Raw genomic sequence first — 23,551 nt, 5'->3', positions numbered from 1 at the left:
TATTATGTCAACAAATTCTAGTTGGAAATGTACAGTTAAGAGTGAAATATAAAATAATAAAGTGTCCTTGAATACCATTCTTTCAAATTATCCAGGATTCCTGTTGTTTAAAATACTACATCCAGCAATTTAGCTTTTCATTTGTAGCGTGTTCATCTCGCATTGTTATGCTCACCATAGCAGGTTTTGGTGTAGACCTTGAACACTCAGCAATAGAAGTTATGACAATTTTAACGCGGTTTACCATGAATAATTGACGCAAACTTTGGCGAAATGTACCCATACAAATAGGCTGTTTATGTAACACTGGTTTAATCGATCTAATCATAGAAAACATAAGTTGAAAAAATACAAGAATAGAACTAAAAACAGGTTAGTCCTTTGTGCCTCTCTAGTTTGAACAAATTAGACATAGTAAGAACGATAATTTCAGAGCCTGGTTTTATAATGAAGAAGACGCAGTAAGGGGACCACCTTATTACTGTATTGCTGTATTGCTTTTATTTACTTATAATTCATTATTGTACAACGCCATTGAATATGTATTTATATGTAGCAATATGCGTTTAAGCAAATAAACAAAATTCAAGTTTCAAGTTCATTAACGGGAAGTGTCATGACAATTCGTACAAACAGAACATTCTATCTCATTATTACCGTAGAATATTATATTAATATTAATTATTTCGATTTTAAATAGTACAAAAAATGAGCAAGAATCTGCTCTTGTCGATTCGAAGATGAGAAAGGCTACAGACAGTCTTTACGAGATAAACAATTATATACTCAAACATGTATGATGATGATGAAAATAGCAAAGAACAAATTAATTAGTTATGTACGGGTCATAATCGAGTTCTGAAAGAAAAACTAAGATACAACACAAGGAAGCTACTATGAATGTAATGTAATATAAAACAAATATGAAGACATGATTATGAAAAAATGGCAATGTTATTGTCATCACCTAAACATTTGAAACTTGTAAACAATGAATGTTCAGTTTGCATTATAAAGTGTGAAAAAGACTTTGTAATTAACATTGAATCAAATACAACATATGCGGTAACTGGTAGATTAAAGCAAATCGATTGAAATAAGTTTGTAAGAGTTGTCTTACCTGTCAGATATAAAATTTCTTAAAGTGTGAAAAAAGTACTACTTTAGGTAGATCTGTTGATTAGAAATGACCAATCCTATTTACACAGAGCTTAGGCCAAAGTAGGTGGCACATAATGAGAAGCTGTTGCCAGATTGGCAACACTCGGTTGGACATGCAGAAAGGAGGGAGGACACATCATTGTTCACATTTCATGCAGCAGGGGATGAACTATGGATTTAAAACATTTTTGGGGATAGGAAATATTAATTTTGAGTTTGTGTCGCCACAAGATAAAAGAACTGAAAAGTTTTTGGTAAACAATAGAGAAATATGTGAAGAAAATAGAAAATCAAGTAAACAATATCGACAGACATCCAAGAAAAGTCAAGATCATATTTGATGCGTCTGCTAAACATGACCAAGTCCAAGGAGTTCTTTTTGAAGTGCTCTTTAGAATTCGTAAGAAACCAATTGCATTAGTATGAGGTATTGCTGAAATGTATCTCAAGATAACGCCTTGCTATTTTGGGCACATTCCGTTTCAAGTTTTAATACGGTTTTGTTTGCAGAACAATTTCCCATTGCCATTGAAACAGAATTAAATGCTACATCGTTTGATTATCACAGAAACCGAGCAAGAAACAATATAATTGCATACAGAGTCTACTACTATCAGAGTCAGGTAAACCTGAAAATGGCTGTCAAATTCCTGTGTGGTTTTGCAAGCAATTCTAGAATAAAACAGGGTAGCTGAAAATGATATTGAAGCGAAATTGATTTTAATGCTCTTTGTATGACACGAGGACGAGATTGATACATTAACATATAAAGTTGGTGAAAATTTGAAAAATCCAGAAACACTGTCAAAACGAAATGTACTTAAAACTTAAATATATCCTATTACAGTGAGGGGAAAGGTCCTAATGCAAGACATTTTGTTGAATGGAATTGGCTTGGATGAAAAGGATTGGTTAAAGAATAACACATTAGTTTCATCAATGCTTTTCTGAACTGTCTGAACTGAAAAAGGTCGGGATTCCACGTTGCAATAGGGAAAACAATGTTAATTATCTGGTGAAAGAACTACCCTTAAAAACATTCGTTGATACTTCAACCTATTGTGCATCACTGTATGCAAGATATAAATACGAAAAAGTACGATTAAGTGTTAGGTTCGTTGCTGAGAAAAGCAGAGTGGCACTGTTATCTTAGAGAAGTATTCCTAGAAAGGAATTGTAAGCAGCTATGATACGACTTAAACTAGCCCAAACCACATGTAAAGCAAAGAGTATTTGCATTACAACGTGTTACATTGGCTTAGTAATCAAAATCCTTAGTTTTTGTCAGAATATCTGCTTAGGTAGTTAGATTCATAGCGAACTGTACTCTCAAGAAATAATTTGTACTATACAGAAGAAGGTATCGACTTATTCTTCACATCAAAAAGCGGTTAATAGATTAGTTTTTAGATACGAACAGATTAACAAGAATCACAGTTGCACAAACATTCTCAGACATTTCAGTTAATCACAGTGTAATATCAGATAGAGAATAAATAAAAGACTGTTGAAATAGTCTTTTGATGATACACGTTGAAGCATGGGGTACAAATTACAGCTGCACTACTAAATATCCGTGTGAAGGTATCACTTTGAGCTTTTGCACACACTGCTGTGGACTTTGGGGGCCATACATTACCATACAAGGAAGAGGAAAACGGCGGGAGAAACGCTGCCTGTGTATATCAACCCGCCTTGCAACTCATGCAATACATCTTTAAATGGCTGTTGGCGTTAGCACAAATTCATTTTTAAATGCTTTTTATAGAATGGTGAATAGAAGAGAGGTATCAATAAAGATGATGCCAGAACATAGTACACATTTCATAGGAGTTGAGAGACCTCAAAGACTCAGTATTACAACTAAATAAGAACCACGTGGAAAAAAACAAAGCAAACAAGGGCATGTAATGGCAGTTCAACCATCCACTAGCACCACACTGGGAAGCAGTTCATGACTCTCTTATCAAATCAGCGAAAGAGGCAATAATAAAAATCGTATTAAATGTTGCTGTCACTGATGAAACATTAAAGATAGCCTTCATTAAAGCAGAAGGTCTTTTGAAATAACCAATAACTAATTAGTCTGCGATCCAAGCCGACTGAGTTTCATAAATTAATATTTCATAAATAATGGTTACTATACATCATGTTGTTGTTGTAGCTTTGTCAAAAAGGAACTCCTTTCATTTAAGATTAAATAACATATTCATGCTATTTTGTAAAATTTCAATTTGAAAAGAAAGTTTTGGAATGTATATGGTGTAAAATGTTTTGTGAAAAATGGCATAACTTCAAATCAATTTCATTTCAAAATAGATATATATAGAGGGTTTTTGAATTGATTGTATATGTGCATTGTAAGTACCCATTGGATACAAAACATTTTTCTTAGTGTTTAGAGTGAGTTTTATGATACATGGATAATCAATCATCTAACTCTCCGAGACCAGTCTGTTTTACTTAAAGACAGTTCGATTCCAGGTAATAATGAGGACCACGCTAGTTTGTTGATAAATTTTGAGGCGTGTGAAATGTCTGTAAATCTGTAAATTGTTGTGTGAGTTTTCCGGGAAGTTCTAATTACGTGTTGCTATACATGACATGTATTGTTAAAGTTTAAAATGCTACTAAATGCTGTTAAAAAAACAAAGTTGATTATTTTTTCTATGTATTTTGTTAATATTGAAACATACCTCTGGTGTATTCTAGCAGAGAACACAATAACTATGTACATGTATAACTTAGATATAATCGATACACTGTTAGTATCTGGGTGTGTCTGTGATAAACACCCTTAGTGTTTTCATACCACAGTCTCGCATAGTATAAAACCAGTTAGGGTGTAAATCCCATACCACCCAGCTACTTGTAAATGTACATATTGAAAGCCATTGTGGTTTGTTCGACCTTAATACAATTAGTTTCATTGTTCTTTCCACATCACCAGTCTCAATGGTGAGTTAGATATTATATAAATATTGCATGGCTTCCAGTGTGACAGTACATATTGTCAACATGAGGGAAATACTGTTACCCGAGGCGAAGCCGAGGGTAACAGTGTTTACCCGAATGTTGACAATATTTACTGTCACACTGGTAGCCATGCAATATTTATTTTATTATACCGAACACAGTTACATTTATATACATATGTAAGATTTTTACCATTACACAACTTTCAAATTTAATCAATTTATTCTGCAATTATTGTTTGTTTACATTATTAGCTGTCATTTTGTTGCAAATGACATTTAGAAATAATGCAAACACCGGTTGTAACCAGATTAACAACACATTTTAATAAGCGCTTACTACCTCAGCCTTGGGAAACCAAAAAACTGCCTATTTTTAGACCTTTTTGTACTTTTGGAATCTTTATAGACTCAACTAATGTATTTTCATCGGCCTCTGTATGAGAGGCAAAAGGTTAAGATTTCAGTTTCCACTGCCTCTGATGTCCTGACAAAAATATGTAAAAAAAAATTCATATCGTAGTCGATAACTTGAACGGTTTTTCATGTAATTTTATTTACTGTGCGGGCATCAGCTCTTGTTATTAATGAAAATTCTAAAGCGCACGCGCATCTTTTCTGCGCATGTGATATTACTTTGCCAGTCAACATTACCGGGCAATATTAAAAAATATTGACCGCTCGGGTATAGGGAATTTAACATAGAGAATATAAGTGAGGTATAATAAAATAACATATCTCATGTAATAAACAGTTTTTTATGAGTGTTAAACAACAAATATACAAAAAGCAATTTTTGCATATTTCAAAAGAGGGAAAATAAACACATTATAAACGTTAAACATACCCAATACCTTTTGCAGGGGTGCGTTTAAAACAAGTTGTTTATATCTAAGACAAAAACACTCAATCTGAATACAGATTGAAGCACAAACTCATTTTTCTATTTTGATTTGATTTGTTTACTTTGTCCGTGTTTGTCATATACCACTACCATGTATATTTATTTCTTTTGTAAAGGATGGAACACATATTTGAAATTTATTTGGGTTGGTTATGCATCGTACACAAAAAATATAATAAACATGTACTCTATATGATTGAAAATGCGACATCACAAACACAACCAAAAATTTTTTATGATAGCTACGCTACTATTAGTGTTACTTCAACATTTGTAAACACGTTTGTTTCGAATGGTCTATCAAGAATAAGAAAGTTTGATTTTAAACTGTAATTAAATAATGAAGTCCGAACTATATCATAATGCCTCTTTGTATGATGAACAGGATCATATCAATGTTAAACGTTCGCCAATACAGTATTATTCCTTTCACTTGTTAACAAACGCATAAGGCATTTCCGATAAGTCATCATTGTAATTTTAACAGTTAATATAAGATGGATATTTTATTGGTCAAACACCGGTCCTAGAAGGTGGAAAGATATCCAAGTGATGATGAAATGTTATGCGCGTATTGAGTTTGTTTCATGTACATGTTAATAATCTGCGTTACCTTTGTATCCCGTTCTGCGTTTACGTCGTCTTTACAACCGTCCTCCAACAGATGATGAAGCGTCTTAAAATCCAATGTACATTCATAAGTTAACTCATTATATCTATATAAGCACGTATTAACTTGCACTTTATATATACATGTTTGCTGAAATATATAATACTTGTTTGATGGAAATTTTACGCTTCAAAACAAATCGCTTAAGCTACTTTATGAAACCAAAATTTGACGCGTACCTTGAGCGGCATTTTCGGACTATCTTCCGCCAACCCAACTTCGTCTAACACAACAACAGAAACAAACTTGTCAAAACTCTTGTCTTTTTGAAATCGTGCAGCTTGCTTGAATGTTCCAACTATACCCTCCGGTGTAGAAAGTGGACTGCATTGAAAAGACACCATTTGTGCCTGAAGACAAAAAAGTACTATTTTTGTTCGGGCTCTTGATTTAGCTTCTATAATGTATACCTACCCATAATAATATCATAATTTGAATATAATCAAATATAGACATTAAAAATGATTAAATATAATATTTCCTCATTTAACAAGAACTTTAGCGCAGTAAGGGTATTCATTTAAAACACGATTGTCAGTTTGAAAAGAAGAAGTCATAACTTGTTCGGGTTTCAAAAGCAGCGCCACAGCATTTTAAGTTAGTGAGCATTTCTTTGATATTTCGTCTAAAAATATACATAAATTCTTTTAATCATAATTTACTAATATAAACAGTGGATTAATAAAATTTGAGACTGAACTTCCAAGGAAATACTTATTTTTTTGCCATTTGAATTTCGTGAAAAATATAACTTAAACTGAAAGAAGCAATTTTTATTTTTCTTATGTTAGTTTGTTTACCTGTTTCAGGGTTCTAAACAAAGTATTTCGAGAACTTTTTCCTTGCATTGCATCCATAACGATTGTCTTGGCAAGAGACTTGGAGCTCCCCGGTTTCCCAACAACAAACAACGGAATGCGAAGTTCAACACACACGATCATCATAAAAACGTTTTCCTTCAAAGCTGTATTCTTTGCAATGTTATCAGGTAATGAAACGTTATCCAGGAAAACATCTTGGCACCTTATTGAAATGATATATGTTGATATGTTGCCAGACATGTTGTCTTTTATGTACTTTTAAACTATTTAAGCAACACGTTTTACATAACTTACATTATAGCTAGACTACAACTATTATTCTAGAATTCGTTTATTGAAACCTATTTTGAATTCATAGAAAACTTTACTATTTGACATGAAAATCAAACAAAAAATCAGATAAAGAAGATTATAATCAAAATCTTTCATCGAGTTTGTACAAAAACCTTAATGCTTAATGTATATGCTTAAATATGACATATATCTTTAAAAGATATTGTTGTATACAAGCGTAACTCTGTTTAATATCAGTAATTTGTTTTTTTATTTCACTCAACTCAACTTGAGTTGAGTAATTTGGTTTTATATTTAGCTGAATAATCTCTAAAACCCACTGGAAAATGTAAAATTGATTTTAAAAGCAGCTTTACTTACAAGGTAATTTCCTGAAGAAAATCCTTTTCCGAATCCAGTTTTAGTGGTTGTTGAAAGTGTTTCACTATTTCATGTCGGTACAGGTCTCTTTTCCGCAGGCACGCATGATAGCAAACCCCTAATGCAAGGACCAAGGATCTTGTTACTGGGTTTATTTCCTAAAAAAGGTCACCGTTAACAGCCATGTAATACATCTATTCTACAGTTGTTTTTATTATCTGTTTTAAATTTTTTATCATATATTTGTTATATTATTAAAACTAATTTTCATATTAAGGGCCAAAACGGACAACGTATTGGCTTTTCAGGTTCAATTATTTGACAAGCATTATTTCAAATAGGCTTTTGTACTTAACGTGTTTTATTGAGCAATGATTAAATCATGCAAAAGAAGATTTTACACAAATTAAAAAACAACAATATTTGCCATCAAACGCGGAATAGATATTAGAAACGAAAAACTATTCCTATTTTTTGCATCCAGTTTATTTATAAACGATATCCTGTTTTAACAAAGCAATTTTAAAACTACTACCGGTCTAAGTAATTTCCCTTTCCCTTTTTTATCATCCATTTTTGCAAAGATCGACGATTCTTTGCTCGTTGGTGTAAAAGCTGTATTGCCTATCCAATAAAACCAGGACATGACAGCTAGTACCCTTTCAACATTTTTGAGTGACACAAAACTGCATTCATCCTGGAATATATTGCGTTAATTTATATTTTTGCTGATTTCAGAATGCTCATTTTTCAATAAAACGATAGAATCTACAATAACATGCACACTTGTAACATATGTTACTAAAATCATTTTTAAAGACGATTAAGCATAAACACACACTAAACAAGAAATACAACGCTATTATACGATATTAAGTATATTAGCAACAATCAAATCGTAAAACAAGAACACCGTCTTTCATAATGCACAGCATGTACTTATTCCGCTATTTATAATAAAAAATAACCTCCTGAATCCTCATAAATGCTTGTGATTTTGTGAGTATAATGCTGACTAGCCTGATTTCTTCATCCGCAAGAAATGCGAGCTGCAAAGTGAAATTGGGTAGGATTGTTCACGTTATCAAAGTTGATTTGAACATTAAAGAACTACTTTGATTAAACATGATTGATGTCCAATTATCCGTTTTTCCAGTCAAATACTACTACTAGTAGTAGTAGTAGCTACTACTACTACTTCTACTAGTAGTAGTAGTAGTAGTAGTAGTAGTAGTAGTAGTAGTAGTAGTAGTAGTAGTAGTAGTAGTAGTAGTAGTAGTAGTAGTAGTGGTAGAAGTAGTAGTAGTAGTCGTAGTAGTAGTCGTAGTAGTAGTAGTAGTAGTAGTAGTAGTAGTAGTAGTAGTAGGCTGTCTTGTTTTGTTATATGGAACATGTTACATACTTGTCTGAAAACCTTAACTTTATAAAAAAATTATCATCAACATCAGCAAAAGATATAAATATAAAACGTTATTAACTGAAAACAGTTTAACGTCAACAGAATTGTGGATTGCGTATTATCGTCTATTATCGTACCTTCTGCGGGACCATTTGTGATATATAGAGTTTTTCAACGTTTTCGTTTAGTTGCCCGAAGTCCCAAACCAGCGGCAACAAACTTTTTGGTAATGGTTGAACTTTGTATACCTGTAAATGGTGTTCATTGAGCGTGTTTGATTAGTGTTTCGATTTTTCCTTTCATCGCTTTCACATTCGTTAACATTTTTCTTAGAAGCTTTAACAAACTAATACGTCCTGTGGTTAGCTATAACTAATAGCGCAAGAAATGACGGGATATGTATGACTTCCAGGAAGATTGAAATATACATGTACGAGTTCCATTTGATTGATACAAAACGGTTATTAGATTAATAGTGACATTGCTAAAGAATTAGACATACGTTATGTATTGTATAAAATCTACAAAATGAAATGTCCCAAATCCATCAGTATGTACGAGGATTGTACGGTTTATCATATATTTATTCCTCGGAAAACATAACGCCAAATTTAAATAATTTTGCTCGTAGAATGGTAGTCTTTTTATTCTGATTTCACCGGACTGTATTCCTATTTTTCATATTAATCTGAACTCTCATCCGCTTTTATTCACACATTCACAATCAAAATGAAATAGTATTTCCTAACCGATAATCTAATCACGAAAGAAAGTGAATCATTTAAACGACATAATAAAAATTCAATTCATACTAATTCTCTCATCGGCAACTGTCCAAGTTTGTCGATTGTGTCCATTGCTGATACTTTGTACCCTAAGCCATCTTGTTGCAGGAGATCAATCATCTCCTTGCTATGCCTGTAAAATAATAATGTATAAGAAACTAATTTGATTATACAGGTTATGTGATTTTGTTATACTCTCTATAGTCTTTGCATTGTATCATTATTTACGTTGAACCAGCTATCATTCGAAGATTTCATAATCATGCTTAAATGAACGAAATCATTGATAAAGAACATAGCAACCTACTTTCTGTATGGGTTACATGCCGCTACTATTTTGAAATTTTCACATGCGTCTATAGGCAATCCTGCAATGGTCTTGTCACAAAGAATCTCCTTAATCAGTCCGACTGCTTCTGTTGCATTCGCTTCGTCAAAGAAAAGAACTGTGAACATTTTAGTTCCGTACTTTGCAACATTTTCCTTCGTAATTTTGACAGCTTCATGTACCTTTTTCTCGATCTGATTCCTCGTTGTTCCTCCGTGTACCTTGTTAACATGTATACATAGTTTGTTTCAGAGATATCGATTTTGAGTCATTGTTTGAGCAGCAAAAGAACATATAAATAAAAATGACAACTACATAAACATGAGCGTGAACCCCCATTTAACAAGATGCCCTTTAAGGAACCCCGAGAGTGGAAGAATGGGCTTAAAATCTTAAAACACTGGACTGTCTCTGTAGTTCCTATTGTTTGAAAGGTCAAAAAATCTCTTCTGTTTAAGGTTCATTTTATAGCAACATAATACATGAATGTTTTCATACAATACAGCGAAAGTTCGAAAGAAGATTTTATCAGATTTTGGCTAAAAAAATATGCATTTACTCGAAAGTGTTTTCAGTTTAGTGGTGACGTAAGTTTTGACACTTTCCAATCGACTATGTATTGTGATGTTGTGTTGATTGCTTCTACCTAAAAACGATATTCACATCTATTGAATCATTAATTGATGACACTAGTTCCATTAGTCTATTAAATAGGTGTTGTACCTCTAAATATATCATCATTTCTCCGCAGGATATTGTTGATAGTCTAGAATATCTTATCACATAAATATATCCATATAATCAAAATACTTTTCTGTTAAATGCCTTTTTCTGATAAAATATTCCTTCGTAGAATTTGCCTAGCTCCTAATAACGCATAATATGATACACACATTGCATCTTTACTCCATTAACTGTAATTCGTATTCAAAATTCTTACCTATCACTAACATTGATTTTATTTCTGCAATTTCTTTTAGGCTTCGGATACATTTCGTTGAAATAAATTCAAGATAATACCGAATACTTAAAATTCTATGGATTAATTTAAATCCTTCTAGTAACTGCTGAATTTGCTTTAGGCAGAGATAATTTGTTTGAAGTAAATAATAGTAAATGATTAGGTGGAATAACAAAATTTGGGTATAATTATATATATTATTATTATTAATATAAATATATATATATATATAAATATATATATATATATAAATATATATATATATATATATATATATATATATATATATATATATATATATATATATATATATATATTTATATATATATATATATATTTATATTAATAATAATAATATATATAATTATACCTAAATTTTGTTTTAATTTGCTTTTTTACATATATATATATATATATATATATACATATATATATTATATATATATATATATATATATATATATATATATATATATATATATATATATATATATATATATATATATATATATATATAAATAAATAAATAAATAAATAAATAAATAAATAAATAAATATATATATATATATATATATATATATATATATATATATATATATATATATATATATATATATTCATAATAATAATATATATTATATATATATATATATATATATTCTCATTTGTCTTTAAGTAAATACATTCATCCTATTTTCATTAACGTTTGCAGTTAGTCAATGTTTAGGTCCATTTTATTGTGTGTTCTTTTGAAGCAATTCAATCTGATACATGAAGCACATCAACACATTACGCCTTATCTTAAATTTAACAATTTTAAGACTCAACATTAATATATTTGGTGGACTTGGAACAGGCTGCGTGTGTTACAAACGTTGTGTCAATTTTTTAAAAATGGTACAGAATAAATTACAAAATAGCGTTACATACATTCATTTCATGAACGGATTTTCTGCACTTGCGAATATTTTCCGATGAACGCAACATCTTCGAATATCTTTGAAAACATTGCGTATATATATGAATTGATAATTGATTAATTTGTTATTGTTTTTGTTGTGTCAGCAGACCACGAAAAACTTTAAACGACATGTTAAAATGTCTTCATTTATTATTTGTGAAATGAATTGTTTTCATAAGCGTTTCAGTTTTAAGTTCTGGCTGTTGGAATATGAAATAAGGGGAACAACTATTGGAATCGTGTCATCCATATGTCAGGTAAATACTGAGCATGGATACGGATATGTAAAACCAAAATATCGGTAATAAACAGCACGTGAAATTACCGAATTATACTCCTTCTCTACCTTTAATGCCCGGTTTCAGTTCATCAACAAACATCAATCACATACCGAAAACGGTCATTTTATGCAAAAATACTGGTTTCTACTCATAAACTGATTCTAGCAGCTTTTGTCACAATCTAGCTAAAATTTATTATTTAACACTAAGTAACTTTGAGATCAAATCAAATATTGTTGGTGGTTGAAATAAATTCAAAATTACCTGGACAAGGCATCAAAGTTTTCTATAAGGGGAACTCCATTTTTTTGCAATGCATAATAAAGTTGTTTTCGCATAATACGTTTTTGAAGGACTTGTTTTGTTTTGGCATCCATCAAATCCATTGTGTCCTTGTCTATATAAAACCCAAGAAAAGAAAACGATTGCCCATCCCTATTGAAAAATAGGAACGGGTGGGGACTGAAACGAAAACAACACGAACGCTTTACATAACGTTTAAAGGTTTCCAATATACATATTTTATATATTTATAATGCAAAAGTATGTGCACATACAAAGGATTATTCAAAATAAGTTTACCTTTCAATAAAATGCACATTCTAAATACTCCGGTATGGTAATATTCATAACAGTGAATCATAATCCTTATATAATAGACTGATAAAATTGAGAATAAAATTATATACAGGGACTTAGAGGTAGACGTTTAAATCACGAAAGTAACGCATATTAAATGGGATTATGTTTGAAAATATGTATATAATTAAAAACACAAATACAAAATGAAAATGCTTGAAACTTCGACTATTTCAGAAAAGGTTAATCCATACTTTCGGTCATTTGGATAAATAAACTTGATATAATCCATGTTTGTTGAGAAAGGACTAAAGACCACTTGCGGTCAATCCTCACGTCATTGGTAATTTACAGTTGATAAAGGGATAAATATACAAACATGATTGAAGAAACATTTTAAAAATTTGTTTATAGAAAAGAATATTGCCTAGATTTGAAATTCTTGATATGTAAACCAACAAATTAATCAATATCATATTTACTTTACTTTAGATGGCAATTTGAATAGCGCTTAAAGCGTACTTTTATTGGTACCTTTTGTTTATTGAACTAAGATCTGACCTAATCTAAAGGAAGGTATTGCTAATTTTCTGAAATTGAAAAACACCAAAATGAACCTTCACAACGCCTTTTGAAACCTATGTATTTAACTATCTGTTACTAAAATTGGTAACGAAACGTTCCTTAACTTGCTCAACGTAAAGTGAAAGCATTACACTTTGATATGCATTACAAGTTAAAGTGCCTTTTAGACGAGTATGTGCATAGTTTTAAAATTCTACATTATTTTGGATCGTTCATCATACATCTAACACATATACGAAATGACATGTGTAATAATGATTTTTGTGGGCGTTTGATATTTGGTCTTTTGATAAGAGGTGTTCCTAAATAGTTTTGTTTCTTAAAGGTTGCATAACAGACACGCGATAAACTGTGTTTAACAAATAAACGATTGAAGTACAGGTGAATATGTTTCATAGACATAACAAAGGATCAAAACTATTTAAGCTTATTACATTCCTCAGTAGATACAGTCGTAATATTGTAAGAGTTTTAAATGTTTGCTTCGTCCTTTATTATCATATATGTCTATAGGATCTAGACAGATGTTTTGAAACCAAAATAAGAAAAGAATCTTAAGAGGCAAAGAGAGACATCCAGAAACATCAGAATGTAACACTCTTTGCAATTACAATTACATGTCTATCAAAACAAAGGCATAATTAAAAACATATTCTACCTAGAAAGTATAATTATGTATAACCAATAAGCGGAAGACCAGAAAAAAAGTCATTGTTATTTTTTTTCTATAAAAACCTCTACTTTTTAAGCATTTTATTTCAAACAATCAGGAAGTTTAAGGATATGTGTTAAAATGCAGTCTGAAGTACAGCCTAAAATTTAAATTAGCCTTTTTGTTATGTAAAAGGGTACCTTTTATACAAACGACATAACATATTTCAATCACTATATAAATGCCAACACATTACGTCGAGCATAAAGTATGTTCTATTTTAATTGTAATATTAGACCCAATAGTAATTGATTTTTGTTTAAATTGTCATGTATTTCATGCCACTTCCACCGTCATATCGCCATCGAGTACTGGACATAGTGAATGTTCCATGTGATTGCGAAGTTTATTTGACATTATAATACGGATAAGAAGAGTGAAGCGAGCAAATGAAAATATTTTCAATAATATAAACTTCACTATATCTTATTGATTGGCAACATATGTTTACAGGAAGCATATATTATACTTCTTGTCTAAAATAAAACGATTAAAACGATACCTATTTTCCCATTTTCTTTTCATCGCGTATGTTAATCCGAGAGATTTGTCTACTTTCGAATCTGGGGATTTTTCACTTATTTCCAACGAACGTGTTGAGAAATCCTGAAAGTAAAATATGATATAATGTTCATATAAATAGTATAGTTACCAAATAATTAACTACGAAATGCATTTAAATATGTGCAATGAATGCAAGAAAATAGTTGTGGAGAAACAAGAAAAAAACCTGCAGAGAAAGAAATATTGTGCTCATTTATTTTAACAAAACATGCATCAATAAACTTCCATTTCGTAGAATACGTAACCGTAAGGTCAATATATACTTCAAGCAGGGAAAGTTCATTCACAACCGAGAAAAAGTCGACTGCAAACCATTATGCAACTTTTTACGGTTTTAATGAAAATTCGTCTTTTTTCTGTAAACCTTTACTTGTTGACTAGTTGTTATCATATACACCATTTTCCTCCTGCTATTGTACATGCCATTTTGACCTTGTATTTTAAACACATACAGCAATAAGGTAGTGCACATAAAATGACTACACTCGTACACGTAATTGTACAGGTAGTGTTTTGCAACATGTCTACTATTCACAGTGTGTATACACCACGTGTAATATGTTACGACAGAAGGCAACACTTTGTTTAAAATAAAGACTAAAATCAAAGATGACTTTCTTTTACAACAACATTTTAAATATATAAAAAGAGAAGTGTATACTGTTTAAAGAGCCACGCCGTCGTGTTATTACCGGAGTTTGAATAGGTGATTAGTTTCATCAAACACTTCGACCTGTTTCCAAAATAATGTTTTTGACAGTGCTCCGTCAGACGGTCGTATTGTGAAAAGGTTTGTCGAAGTGTTTTCAGAAATTACACGCTCAATCAAAGTCTGGTAAAAGATCGAAGGCGTGGCTCCGTAAGCGACATGGTGAAGAAATAAGAAAGTTATCTTTGTTTAAAGTCTTTAATCGAAGCAAAATATTGCCTTCCGGCGTAGCATTAATGACGCAATTTGTCAAGTGGTATACACACACACTGTATTTAGAAGTAATCTCGTTTTATACGGCAAGTTTCAATTCATGTTTACAGAATGGATTCCGCGAGCGGCGGACATTTTTAATTTTATTCTTATATTATAATTACATTTTCATTATCTGTGAACGACGTTTAAGATTACAATATTTTTAATTTTGTTTTAGAAAATATCGATTGGAAACACAAATATTAAAAAATACAGTCTAACATGAATGAGTTTTAATTATTAACTCGGTTTAAACCGAAATCCAGTATGGAATATGTATACATTTAACACGACAGGTTAAAAAATTTTGTGATATAAATGCGTTTTAATCTGAATAACTAACTTGAAACATATAGGAAATTTTATGTTTCATTTTAGTATATTTTCATAAAACAAAATGAATTAAGATAAAACAACATGAATGGTAAGAACTCGCATATGTATAAACACGTTTATGGTTGATAATACTTGTCTTTAGGCGATAATCTCCCTCGAGCCTATATGATGTGCTTCGGGCTTTCGACCCTCAGTAAATTAAAAAAAAACATCTTCGGGAAAATATCGCATATTGGAATGCAATGTGAAATACCTTTGACATCTGTATCAAACACTGCAACACAAATTGTGCAAACCCAGGTAGCATTTCCTCTTGTTTGACGAATGCATTGTGCTCGTAATCTTCAAGTTGAATGTTTAAAAATCCAACGAAATGTCTTAATTCCATCCAAGAAGGACTTGTTATACCACAATAACTGAATAAATATATATATAAAGACAGATTAATGTAAACACTATTTCCATTAAAATAAGAAATAAATCATTTTTATCAAGGTAATTGCATTTATATGACTAATCGTAAACCGTCATAAACAGCACCTCATGAGTGTCTCTAGACATTCGCGTTGTTGGGTGAACCGGTCGGCTTTGCCTTTCTTCGTGCCCTGAATGTGTTGGTGCAATTCATGTAATAGGTTTTGTGTTGGCCTTTGGTATAATTCCGACGCATACAACTCCCCATCAAACAACTGGTCCGATTTTTTGTAACCTTATGACAAAAAATATAACGACACATTTACTTATATATACGAAGTATAAAACGAGGAATACTCATTTGTCTTGAGCATATAACATCGTAGCTTTCGCTATAGTGTACGTCAAAAACATAAGTTTAAACACATATACCCTGTAACATCAAACCAAATGAAATGATGTCGAACTCAACCGCTAAGCAATGGTTGTAATATCAAAGCAGAAAAATCCCCCACCATATAACAATCCCATTCATGTTGTCCACGGTACACTCTATAACTTATTAGTTTGTTGGATAAGAAGCCAAATTAATAATGTTAACATTTAAACGAGGTTTGGGAAACATCAATATGTCGGCTCAGATTTCTTTAAAATACTGGCGTTGGTTGTGTATCTGTTAGATGAATAATTCATAAGTATTGGGAATACTTAGAATAGTGTTTTGACTGCCTAGAACTATATCGGTTATATCAGCTTTTGGCATTTAAGAAAAGGTAAAAACAGTGGTCCATTACTTTGAACCCATTCAGTAACTGACCAACTGTGCCAAATTAAGAAGCACAGATTTTGTATTGTTTTTGTTTTTAAATTATTCCTTAACGCTTTTTGGTGAAATAAATTATGGAGTTTTGTCACTAAGATATCAATAGTGGAAACATCAATGTTATCTGCAAACTAAGGAGTAAACATATCAATCACATTTTAAATGAACGCTGGTTACTTTCCTATGATGAAAACTGAGTACCGCACTTTTGAAGCAGCATATTTTTTATATTATAACAAAATTGCCTATGTTTTAAATAAAGAACATGTTTTGGAAATAAATAATATACTGTTTGTAAGGAATATGGTAGTCCTTTTTTCTTAAAACTGAATTCTCGAACATTTGCTTTCGTTCAAAATAATTACAAAATGCAAAACAAATGCTCGAACACAACATTATTATAAAATCATATATTTAATATCATTTAACACTGCTGTCACACTGCAGTAATACGAACTTTCGGAAAAACTCAAACAACAATTAACTGATCAATAAATTAGATTACCCCACCATTAATAATCAACACCTCCACACCTCAAATGTCAACAATGAAATGTGCTCTTAATCTCGAAAACGACTCGACTCCAAGCGAATTTGACTAATCTCTGACAGCGAGTGTGACTGAATACAAATGTATCATGAACTTTTAAACTTGCAAAAAATCCAATCTTAATCCCCATATGATTTGTTAACATGCTTGATTTTTTTTTTAGTTCATTCAGTAGATAGCGACCAGCGTAAATTGGTACATGTTTTTATGCCCTGTTAAACTTAATTTGTATTAGCTTTGTTTTTCGGAACATTAATGCATTTATAAACCTTAATTGATGAATGTTTATGAAATGTTTGCATGCACGAGTAATTAAGAAACGTTAAAAATAATATTTTTCTCCGTAATCCGGCGTAAGAATGACAGTCTACGACTACAGAATACGTTTCACGTAGCAAAGGAGTTTTCCTTAAAGACGATATTTAGAAAAATAATTTTCCACAGTTAATCTTAGAATAATAGGAAATTTGTTGCTTTCATCCAAAGATCGTATTTTATTTTTCCAGTGATTATTGGCAAAAAATATGTTTACTCGTGGCTCCTAATGAACTAAACAAATGTCCTCTGTATCTTTTAAGTCCTTCAATAAGTGAAAACTTGAATATATCTGCTTGGTACCATTACAATGTAACAAAAAGAAGTAAAGCTTTAAACTTACATGGAGTGTGTCTAACCACATTGTGGTGGAACACGAACAAGTTTGGCTTAACAAAATATATATTGCCCTTTAATCAATAAAGAAAGCTTAATGTCCATCAACACATTTATAGCTTTTCACATTATTTGACGGGGTTTTGTTCAATGAGTTTTTATAACTACGCTGCTGTGAAGCACATACACTATGAATCTATATCGGTTCAGTAACACAAGAGGTATTGTCCCTCGATTAATGCTCAAGGTTTAAATGTCTTTTCGGATTACATTTTTATATTACTAATGAACAGAAATTGAGTGCATATAACTAATTTAAAATGTGGATTACTACAGCGCGATTATACAGGCGTAAGTTATGTTCCGATTGGCCAGTTCTAAAAGAGATTTTTAATTACAAAAATGTAATTTATAGACAACAATTAATGACACTCTTATGGAGTAATACTAAGTATTGGTATGGTTCTGTGATGGGTGTGTGTGTGTGAGTTTCGCCTGCATCAGGACATAATTATTGGTCTTAATTATGTTAAACAAACTTGAATAAATCCGTCCAGAGCCTTTTTTATAAAACGTGTAGATTTAAAGGGACTGTACACCAGATTGGCACCAATTTTTTTTTTTCTGTAACGAATCTCAGGACAATTATTTAATAAAATGTTTTACTCTTTGATGTCACAATTGTAAAACAAGAGGGCCATATTGGCCCTAAATCGCTCAACTCTGTAAAAGAGTTTAACCTTTGTAATCAATAAAGCTTGATATTTGTTCTCAAAGAATATTGAAAAACATACTGATCAAACATGTTTCCTGGATAATCACTGACAGGACTTGTCACAGTCTCCTGCACACTGACAGGACTTGGTGATTGACTGCACACTGACAGGATTTCGTTCAGTTACCTGCACACTGTCAGGACTTGATGATTGAATTTGATTCTCATATCTGCACACTGACAGGATTTTGTTCAGTTGCCTTCACTATGACAGGACTTGATAATTGACTGCACACTGACAGCACTTGGTACAGATACTGGCACACTGACAGGACTGTTCTCAGCTGCCTGCATACTGACAGGACTTTTTTCAATTGCCTGCCCACACACAGGACTTCGTTTAATTGCCTGCACACTGACAAAACAAACTATGTTAAATTGCTTGCACACTGAAATAACTTTTAGTATAGATACACAAACAACAAACAGTGCACCATCCTATAAAATCAATAAACTGCCTTAAGCTCTAATAATCGAATATCAGAACACATTCAGCACCTTCCACTAATATCGTTGCTTCTTCCATCTATGTGAACATCACCTTCCTTCACATGTTCAAAATCATTTTATTCTTTAAATGCATAAAGGCTTATTCACTATCCACTCACAATATAAGATTGTAGCATAGAATAATCTATATGAAGTTCAATAGAAAAGTCTGATTATTAAATCTATTATTAAGTAAATATGAAATTTCTTCTAAAGAATAAAGTGTATAATAATTATTTGAATCAATGAACCGAAAAAATGAACAATAATTACCTTGTGACTATGTTGAAGACTTTATAAAATTTAAAATCTAAATTGTTACTAAAAATTCAAAGTGGTGGAATCTCCAACAAAAAGGGAGACCATATAGCAAGACTTGCTGCCCTTGCTTCAAGAGTAGACTTTACATAACTATCAGATTTTGGCCATTTTGTTGTTGTTGTTTTTGTTGATCAATCATGACCTTTGGTGTATTTTTGTAGAGGGTCACCCAAGGAACCTTTCTGTAAAGTTTAATTGAATTTGGACTGGTAGTTTTAGAGAAGGTTTTTTTTTAAAGCAAAATAGGAAGTTAGCCATTTTGTTTTTGTTGCTGTTGTTGTTAATGATCAATCGTGACCCCTTGTTGTATTTTTATAGATGGTCACCCAAGGAAGTTTCCTGTGAAGTTTGATTGAATTTATCCTAGTAGTTTCAGAGGAGAAGTTTTTAAGCAATTGTTGACGGACGGACGGACCGACAGACGCCGGACAAAGACTTATCACAATAGTTCACCTTTAAAGTGCTCTGGTGAGCAAAAAATACCAAAATATAAAAAAAAATCTAGTCGGAGACCGGGTTTGAACCGGGGTCGCAAAAGTTGCAGTCGAGTGTTGTATCCACTGTGCTACGAAGGCCTACTCTTAAAGGGTGGAATTTTTCAGGCATATACCTAATTTGGTTATATCACGTGATAACATCGACTAGCCAATCACGCATAAGGAATGAATTCTACTAGGTAGACATCCCTAGTAATCTTTTGTAATGGAAAAATACCAAAAAAAAATGCGAAAATAAAGTAATTGTAAACTATGTGGTACTTCAGTTTGTAAGTTTCAATGCATTGTACACATCGATACCAAATTTATGTCAGTTTTCGACAATTTTATTTTTCGCTTTTTCATCATACGGAGTACAGCCCCTTTAAATGCGTTGTAGCCTCTAACTATTGAAAAAGCTTAGATTTTTTATTTGTTATCAAGAAAACTGAATGCTATTATAATGATATTAAATATCTATAACAATTATGTGTTGGGGCAAACAGACGTTCTGCCTTGATTAGTAACACTAGAGTTATTTTCCTTCAATAAATGAACTAATTAAATGTTTCCTTCCAAAGAACTATGATTTTGCTGAATATGATAGAGCTAATCGTATCACTATTAGTGTCACTAAATTTTGTACGGAAATATTTATATGAAAAACTACAGAAACAAGCTCAGAATCTAAACGTTTAAACATAAATCCCGTTTAATGGCACAGGGTAAATGCCAAAGACATAGAACACATATGGAACAACAACACAAAACTCCACAAACAACACAGTGCATATATACTATTCATATGTACTATATAAAACAACTAGGTGTGTTTATCAATGATTGTTAGGTACCGCCAACGAACGGTCAGTATAATGTAAATGTACTGGGGGTTTAAACCAGTTTACGTGCACAAACCTCACTCTTACCCCAACCATCCAGATTAAAATAAAAACCTTGAATGTAATTCTTATCAAAGTATGCATTAACTTGATGATACTTAATAATAAAACAAACAATAATAAACTAAAAGGTAAACCACAAGTACTTAAATGACTAGAGATCCCAACTCTATCTTCAGAAGAAGGAATACAATTCATAGTACCTAATGCAAAAACCTTTTGAAAGATACGATGCACTTATTGTTTGAAACTAGGAATATCAGACCGCCTAAGTAAATAAAAGGTTTAAAACTGTGATCATAGAGTTTCATAATTAAAATAATTATTGTATCAAAACTGGGAACAAACAAAGAAAACATTATCAACAATAACAATGCAGTCCAAAGGACGGCTATATCGCCCGCCAGTTTATCTCGCAACCTGACTGGTACGTTGAATCTGACCAAAATTGTACATAACCACTGGTCAAGAGTGGGAATATAGGATATACAAGTTGTTCGATTGTAGAAGATGCTAGATGAAATACTTAAACAATAAATACTTACATAATGAAATTGATGAGATCCAGGAGAAATGTTTATGTTGTCACATCGAGTTTCCAAATAGTGGGTCACTCAATGAGGACACCATTTGTACCAAGTTATATGGCAATCAATCAATGCATAAGCAAGTTATAGCGCAGACACAAGCATGTGTACTATGACCTTTAGATGTCAGATGTGACCTTGACCATTGTGGTATGGACCCGGGTCAAGGTCACTGCACATCATCTCATTGAGGACAACATTTGTACCAAAATATATGGTAATCCATTAATGCATAAGTAAGTTATAGCGCAGACACGAGCATGTGTACTCTGACCTTCAAATGTCTCGTGTGACCTTTACCTTTGAGGTATGGACCCGGGTCAAGGTCACTGCACATCGTCTCAATGAGGACAACATTTGTAACAAGTAACATGGTAATCCAATGCTTAAATAAGTTATGGAGCGGACACGAGCATGTGTACTCTGACATTTAAATGTCAGATGTGGACTTGCTCTTTGAGGTATGGACCCGGGTCAAGGTCACTGCACATCGTCGCAATGAGAACAACATTTGTACCAAGTAATAAAGTAATCCATCAATGCATAAGCAAGTTATAGCGCGGACAGGAGCATGTGTACTCTGACATTTAAATGTCTCGTGTGACTTTGTGGTATGGACCCGGGTCAAGGTCACTGCACATGTCTCAATGAGGACAACATTTGTACCAAGTAATATGGTAATCCATAAATGCATGATTAAGTTATAGTGCAGATACGATGTAACATAATAATATTATTTACGTTATTTTTATGATATATTTGCTTTTATTAAATGGATATTTTCTTCATACTGAATGTTCAGTAATTATAGGGCATATTTGATTGTCAATGAATGCGGAAGTGGTTGACAGCCGACTTGGTACAAATGCGCTTTGGGTTGTTAAGCTGTCACATTTGCCTCATATTCATTGTATTCAAGTTGGATCATTTTCTATGTGATGCAGAGAGGGCCAGGTTAACTCGGGGTTGAGTCCTGTTTGCCTGGACTTGAGTTAGGTTTTTGGGATGAGATTAGAACGTTATATTGTATTTAGAACTGTATAATACTATTTAGAAAGAACGTTTAAAATAAAGAATGAACATTGAAACCATTGTTGTTTAATAACTTCTAAAGAGTTCTAACAAGTTTAAGTGGACAATTAGAGAAGTCTCCGTAGTGTTACGCTACAACGAGCATGTGTACTCTGACCTTTAAATGTCTCTTGTGACCTTGACCTTTAATGTATGGACCCCGTCAAGGATAGTGCACATCGTCTCAATGAGGACAACAATTTTACCAAGTAATATTGTAATCCATCAATGCATAAGTAAGTTATAGCCCGGACACGAAATGTTACGGACATACAGACTGTCGGACGGACGGACTGACAGACGGACGAAGTGCATTCCTATAATCCCCTCCCCACTCGGTGGCGGGGGATTAAAACACGACATGTATTTGCTAAACTTTTCTTCCAAATGGTTACACAAGAATTTTTTTTAAAGAAAGAGACGTCACACGCTGGAACATTCCTAGCAAGCCAAAAACGGTTTAAAGATAACACAAATCAGCAAAATCTTCATATTAAAATCAAAGCACTGAAGTTTAGTAATGTAAGGACGCTATATTCAACCTTATTTTTTGTATGAGGAATTCATCATCAAAAACAAGAAGGCAAGTACTCTTCAAAGTATTGCCGTTATATCCACGGTTTAAATAAAATCCGAGCAATTCATTGAGTCTATATGCCCAACTACCTGCTGGAAACATTTTAATGAGCTGATGAAAATTTAATTTTACGACTTTTCTTTCAAACCATTAAACGCGAATGAGCAATTATATTAGCAATCAGCGATTTAAGACTCCTATTGCACTTTGATTTAATATCATAATGACAATTTACACATTTTGAGAAAGTTTTCCTTAATTTATGATATCTGAA

At 32.1% G+C, this 23,551-nt stretch overlaps 1 protein-coding gene across 1 annotated transcript in view; it reads right to left on the bottom strand.

The window, feature by feature from the left end:
- LOC128219403 (E3 ubiquitin-protein ligase RNF213-like) overlaps positions 1 to 23,551 on the bottom strand; it is a 47,487-nt gene that overhangs the window by 11,174 nt on the left and 12,762 nt on the right. The window contains exons 7-14 of the mRNA XM_052927214.1: positions 9,677 to 9,918; positions 9,397 to 9,502; positions 8,722 to 8,832; positions 8,154 to 8,234; positions 7,186 to 7,343; positions 6,511 to 6,733; positions 5,890 to 6,060; positions 5,654 to 5,716 (exon numbers count right to left, since the gene is read on the bottom strand). Of these exons, the coding sequence (XP_052783174.1) occupies positions 5,654 to 5,716; positions 5,890 to 6,060; positions 6,511 to 6,733; positions 7,186 to 7,343; positions 8,154 to 8,234; positions 8,722 to 8,832; positions 9,397 to 9,502; positions 9,677 to 9,918 (1,155 nt within the window). The remainder of the gene's footprint in view (positions 1 to 5,653; positions 5,717 to 5,889; positions 6,061 to 6,510; positions 6,734 to 7,185; positions 7,344 to 8,153; positions 8,235 to 8,721; positions 8,833 to 9,396; positions 9,503 to 9,676; positions 9,919 to 23,551) is intronic.

The sequence above is a fragment of the Mya arenaria genome, chromosome 15 (assembly GCF_026914265.1).
Source record: "Mya arenaria isolate MELC-2E11 chromosome 15, ASM2691426v1".
NCBI lineage: Eukaryota > Metazoa > Mollusca > Bivalvia > Myida > Myidae > Mya > Mya arenaria.
Note: the sequence above shows the minus strand (reverse complement) of the source record. Positions and strands in the feature narration are given on the sequence as shown.